Raw genomic sequence first — 6,000 nt, 5'->3', positions numbered from 1 at the left:
CTCTCCAGTCTCTACTTTATATCCCTGTAGTTTTGCCTTTGCAGAATGTCATCTGAATGGAATCATTCAATGAATATAGCCTTTTTGGTCTGGATATACTCTCTTAGCAAAGTGCACTTAAGATTCATCCATGTTGTATGAAATAGCTTATACTCTTTATTTATTGTTGAATAGATGTACCGCTGTTTTTATCTATTCACCTATTACAGGACATCTTCATTGGTGTAAACATTCAAGTTTTGGTATTGGTATAAGCATACGTTTTTAGTTCATTTTGATAAATACGTAGGGTCACAGTTACTGGATTGTATGTTAAATCTCTGTTTAACTTTATAAGAAACTGCCAAACCCTTCCATAGTAGCTGTATTTGTTTTCCATTTTTAAAGATAAATTTGCTGGGCTTAGAATTTTTTGCTATTTTTTTCTTCCTTTAGTTTAAAAATGTTGATCCACTGTCCTCTTATTTGCATTGTTTCGAATGAGAAGTCGTCCTTCAGTCCTGTGTTTCTCTATATCTCCCCACCCCCACTCCCAAGTGCTTTAAGGTTTTTCTATCAGTGTTTTTCAGAAAATGCTACCATGTGGTGTATTTTTTGTTCTCCTTACAGGTTGTTGTAGTTCTTGGATCTGTGAATTTATAGTTCTGATCAGATTTAGGGGCAAATTGACTATTGTTTTCTGTTCTCCACTCTCTTCCACTCTTTCTGTAAGGCTGCTTGATAATGCCTCACAGTTCCCCCACAACACTTATTTTTTGGCTAATCCTGTTTCTCACTTTTTAATTCTGGATTTTTTTTTCCTTATGTCTTCAAGCTCACTAAACTTTTGAAGCATTTAATTTGCTGCTCATCCTCTCCAATGCCTGTTTAGTTACGTGTATTGAATTTTTATATTTAGAAGATGAATTTGAGCCTTTAAAAAAAACTTTCCACTTTTAAGATTACAAACTCGTAGGAAGATGCTGAAGTAATCCAGAGAGGTCCCAAGTGCTATGACCTGTCATCTTCTAATGATGTCATCTTTAACTTTGATGCATTATCAACATGACGAATTGCCATACTGTAACTAGTTACACTACAAATTGAATTCATATTTCATAATTTTTGCATACATTCACCTTTTTGTATCTTTATCATTCTGTGATAGTTTATTGTGTATAAGATAGAGTCACATAACTACCACCACACACAAGAAAAAATTTTTCTGTCACCATAAAGAAATTTCTTTATGCTGCCATTGTAGCATTCTTTTCAATGCTTTGCATTTGTTATCATGCTCATATTTTTCTTTATGTTCTTGAATATGTATTTATTTGCAATACCTGTTTTAATCCCTGCATCTACTAATTCTGTCATCTCTTTATCATTGCAGGGTCTGTTTTTATTTATTACGTTTTACCTTATTATTGGTTGTATTTTCTCCATAGTATGGCTGTTATTTTTTAATTGGATATTGATTTTTAATTTTACATTTTTAATCCTGGAATTTGTTGTATTATTTTAAACATTGCTGGGCTTTTTTTAGGATACAGTTGTTTTCAAATCAACTTGATTCTTTTGACATTTGATTTTAAGCTTTGCTATAGTGCTGGTCTAGAACATCCTTTATTCTAAACCTTATTTGATTTTGTTATCAAGGCATTCATTACCTTCTGAACTCTAATCAGTGCCCCATGTATTCAGAAGTCCTCCTTTAGTTGATGGGAACATGAGCTGTAGAGACTGTTCTACTTTTCACAGACTTTTCCTCCAGAAGATTAGTTTTTTCACATGCATGCATGGATCATTATTCAGCGAAAACTCTGAGGGGAATCTTGCTTCAGATCACTGTATCTTGCTTCAGATCACTCTGTCTGTGGTAGCTTCCTTCTTTCCATTTGCCTTTCAATTTCTAGCAGCCTTGAACTAGCCCCTAACTTTGAACTTTTCCTGTGTGCCCTCCAACCCTGATGTTTTGCCTTCATTACCAGGCAGGCAACTGGACTTACTTCATTGTTCACTTTATGATCTTTATTCTGAGATGACATCCAGTGTCTGAAAATCATTGTTTCACGTAATTTATCTATTTTTCTGGTTATTTAAATAAAGTAGGAGAGTAAACTTAGTCTCTTTTTCCATTGTGGAAAACATAAAATCTCCCTACCGTATAGAAAATTTCATTGTAGTTTTGCATGTTCCTTTTCACATTTTGAAATTTGTAGGATTTTTATGAGAAAACCAGTTTCTAACCAATGGTGAATTTAGGGAACTCAAGTAGGTGTTCTCTTTCATACTTGCTCCTTTTCACATACTCTGTCTCACATATACACTCAAACTTATTTTCATCTGTTGTGCATTGTTTAATTGATATAACAAATAATCAGCACAATTTATTACTGAGCTTTTGAAAAATACTCAATAGTGGTGACAAATACTAGATTTTCCTGTATACTCAGGAGAAAATAGTGCTAGCAGTCTTTTTAAACTTTTGTTTACTAAGGAGATAATGAGCCTCAGTAATTGTTCAGAATAGAATATTGGTTCCTAGGCACCTCCCTGGTGGCGCAAGGGGTTAAGACACAACCTATGAAGCTGTCCACAGCCTCTGCAGCATGAATTTGATCCCCCAGCCGGCTAGGGAGCAACCCACATGGCACAGCAGAACTCTCCTGTCTCGCCCGCTGCTCCCCTCAACAGTGCACTTTGGTCAATCTGCCTGTTCTGTTCCCCACTCTGTTTCTGGTGAATTTTCTCACCACCCACACCTCTGGCCTGTACCCCAGCTCTTGTATGCATAAATAAACAAAATCTTTAAAAAAAAAAAAAAAAGAATATTGGTTCCTATATTGATTAATGTGGATAGTGGCTATTAATTTAAACCCCAAGCCATGAAATATGTGAAGTTATCTCAAGAGAGAAACAAAACAACCCAACAAATGTTAGTTTGTCCATAGTGCTCCAAAAGTTAATATTTTTCTTCTATTTGGTAAATTTGCAGATTGAATTGTTAATTTTTATCTTTAATTAAAGTAGTTAGGATATAAAGTCCTAATTACTTGTATAATTAGAGTATGCTATTGAAAATTGCCTTACCTGTTTTAGGTTTCTATTATATTTTTTAACAAAACTAGTATAATTTGAAGGTACTGCGTTGACTTTAATTCAAACATACCTTATTTAAAAAGGAAAACATTTACTTTATAAAAAGAAACTGAAATTTTATACTATTATCCTTTGAATTCTTTTTTTTTTTTTAAGAGGCATGTTTTATTTATTTATTTGTTTGTTTGTTTGTTTGTTTATACATGCACTGGGTACAGTCAGAAGCGCAGGAGGATGAGAGAATTCACCAGAGCCAGAGCAGGGAGCAGAGCAGGCAGAAGGACCGAAGTACACTGCTGAGGGGAGCAGCGGGTGGCAGGAGAGGTCTGCGCGCCATGTGGGACCCTCCTCCGGTGGCCGGGGAGCAGCCGGGGATCGAACCAGCGCTGCAGAGGCTGCGGGCAGCTTCGCAACCCAGCGCTCAACCGCTGCGCCACCGGGGAAGCCCTATCCTTTGAATTCAAACTACCATAATACATTCACAATAAGCACAGTGTTCTTTTAAAACCTGTTAATATTATCAAATATCATACAGGAACAGGGATAGTATTTGGGGGATGCATAATAAAATAGTTTTGCTCTCATTTTGTGACAATGAAAATTTAAGTTGGAGCTGAATGTGTGTCACTTAACTATTCTTGGACTTCTCATTTGCTTGGTGATTTTTCCTTATCAATAACCTAATTCCTTGGTAGATGGTAATGATTATATTTATAGCAGTAAATATACGTGTAATTAAAGACCCTTTTCCTTTGTTATTTTCAAGAGAGAATTTATTTCCAATGGTGCACTTACATATGGTAAAGAGTACTTACATTTTTGATGTAGAGCCAGACATTTTGAAATATGTCAGCTAAATATATACAATGTAAGATGGTCAAATTTTAATCAGTTAAATAGCACCCACTTATTTTGTGATCAAACATAAAACAAGAACCAGAATATTGATTTTCATCATGTAGGTTTTTAAAACTTAAATCTAATAATAATTAATTTTTAATTATTTGTGTCCCTGAAAATGTTTTCTGCCTTTATTAGGTTGCTTTTTTAGCGATAATCCATATAGTATGTGTAAGTCTGTGCTTGTTAGTTTTAATAAAATTGATTTATATGTTTTATGATTTGAACTAGTTGTTTTTATTCTTCCAAAGCAGATTTCATATGTTGAATAATTGTTGTAGTTGAATGTAATTTTTAGTGGTTAGCAACTATTAATGGGTATCTTACTACTTCCCTTGGGTAAATATTTTTGCTAAAACTTAGATGAGAGACCTTATTCTTGAAAATGTGTACTTACAAATTCTTTGTAGATAGCAATTTTGAATTTTTGAACTGTAGTTTTTTACTTTAATTTTTGAGTCAACTTGATTGGTGACTATCACCTCTGCTTCAGTGATGTTTTTGTGCATGGTGCCTAGTCACTTTTTGAACTTCTATTTTTGCCCTAATGGAAAATGGAAAATTCCATTAGCGCATACATGAAATTAGAAGATAGGCAAGGCATCTGGAATATTGACCTTTGTTGCTCTTTACTGGAGTAAATTTTAATAGCATATTGAATTAGATTTGCTAAAATATGTGCTGTTTCATCTTATGGTATAGGAATAAACCTCATAAACAGGGTGAAAAAACAAGCATTTGGAAGCGCGTGATTGAATCTGAACTAATACCGTTATTCTTGAGAGTAACAGAAGAATATGTGTTTTAAAAAAATACGTCCATTGAGGGTTGAACTTTTTTGCCCGCTCAATTTTTATTCAGTTTACATCTCTTCCTTGTGTATGAGGTCTGGGTGACGTTCTTAATTGGAAAGAATAGAAGTGTGGGAAGAAAGAGTTTTTAATATTTAATAATTTCTATATCTCACATGAAGTGTGTCTGCTGGCCTAGCTCTTCCTAGATGGTTAAGAGGGAGATCACTTAGCAATATAAGTTATTTTTATTTTCTATATGTATCATATTGGATATTTTTGCTGTTGTTCATTTATTTACATGTTAGTAATTTTGATGGCTTTTGGATAATTCCATCTAGAGGGAGAACTGGTGGGCGGTCCTTCCTGTGACACGACCCTTGAGTGACAGTTCTATTTGATTGCCTCCAGTACTGTGAGGAAAGGACACGACTCTATGGTGAGGACTGATGGACATACATTATCTGAGAAAAGAAACTACCAGGTAAGATTCATTTTTTTCCCCTTTTTTCCTCTATTAGTCATACAACTACATTCAGCCATTTGATAAGTTGAGTTTAACTGGAATTAGCAGATTGGATACAGCTCAGTTTGAAAATTTTGAGTATAATTTTAATTCATGTATTGGGTTGAACATTTGAAAAATGGGGAATTTTTTTTCGAAATTTGAAATGTTTATAACACATACTCTTTTAGTGTCAAAACATAAATTTATGACTTCATGGTTGGATTCAGAGCTAGGAGTCTGTACAACAAAGTTTTGGTTACTTTAATACATATGAGTCCTGGAATATTAACCCTAAGTTTTTCAGACTGTATTCAGGGTAATAGAACAACATAGAAATGTAGGCAAAATTGGATAGAGTATAGAAGAAATAGAAATAAAAATCCCAGGGCCTCCCCTGGTGGTGCAGCGGTTGAGCGTTGGGCTGCAAAGCTGCCCGCAGCCTCTGCAGCACCGGTTCGATCCCTGGCTGCTGGCGAGGGTCCTGCATGGCACGACAGACCTCTCCTGCTGTGCCCGCTGCTCCCCTCAGCAGTGTATTTCGTCAGTCTGCCTGTTCTGTTCCCCGCTCTGGCTCTGGTGAATTCTCTCACCCTCTTGCACTTCTGACTGTACCCAGTGCTTGTATAAATAAATAAATCTTTTAAAAAAAAAGAAAGAAATGAAAATCCCAGACATCCCAATTCTTTTGAATTTGTTTGCTGACCTTTTAATGCTAGATTG

At 35.1% G+C, this 6,000-nt stretch overlaps 1 protein-coding gene across 5 annotated transcripts in view; it reads left to right on the top strand.

Annotated features, from left to right (window-relative positions):
• Positions 1-5,187: 5,187 nt before the first annotated feature.
• Positions 5,188-6,000, top strand: part of CNOT2 (CCR4-NOT transcription complex subunit 2) — a gene marked incomplete at both ends in the record, with an annotated part of 67,971 nt that continues 67,158 nt past the window's right edge. For 4 of the 5 annotated variants that reach the window (XM_084255803.1, XM_084255802.1, XM_084255804.1 and 1 more), the window contains one exon: positions 5,209-5,256. In XM_084255803.1, the coding sequence (XP_084111929.1) occupies positions 5,209-5,256 (48 nt within the window). Of the gene's footprint in view, positions 5,257-6,000 lie in introns of all 5 variants that reach the window. The other variant, XM_084255805.1, reaches the window with a different exon arrangement.

This window comes from Talpa europaea, assembly GCF_964194135.1.
Source record: "Talpa europaea genome assembly, chromosome: 15".
Lineage (NCBI taxonomy): Eukaryota > Metazoa > Chordata > Mammalia > Eulipotyphla > Talpidae > Talpa > Talpa europaea.
This window is presented reverse-complemented; position numbering and strand designations above follow the sequence as displayed.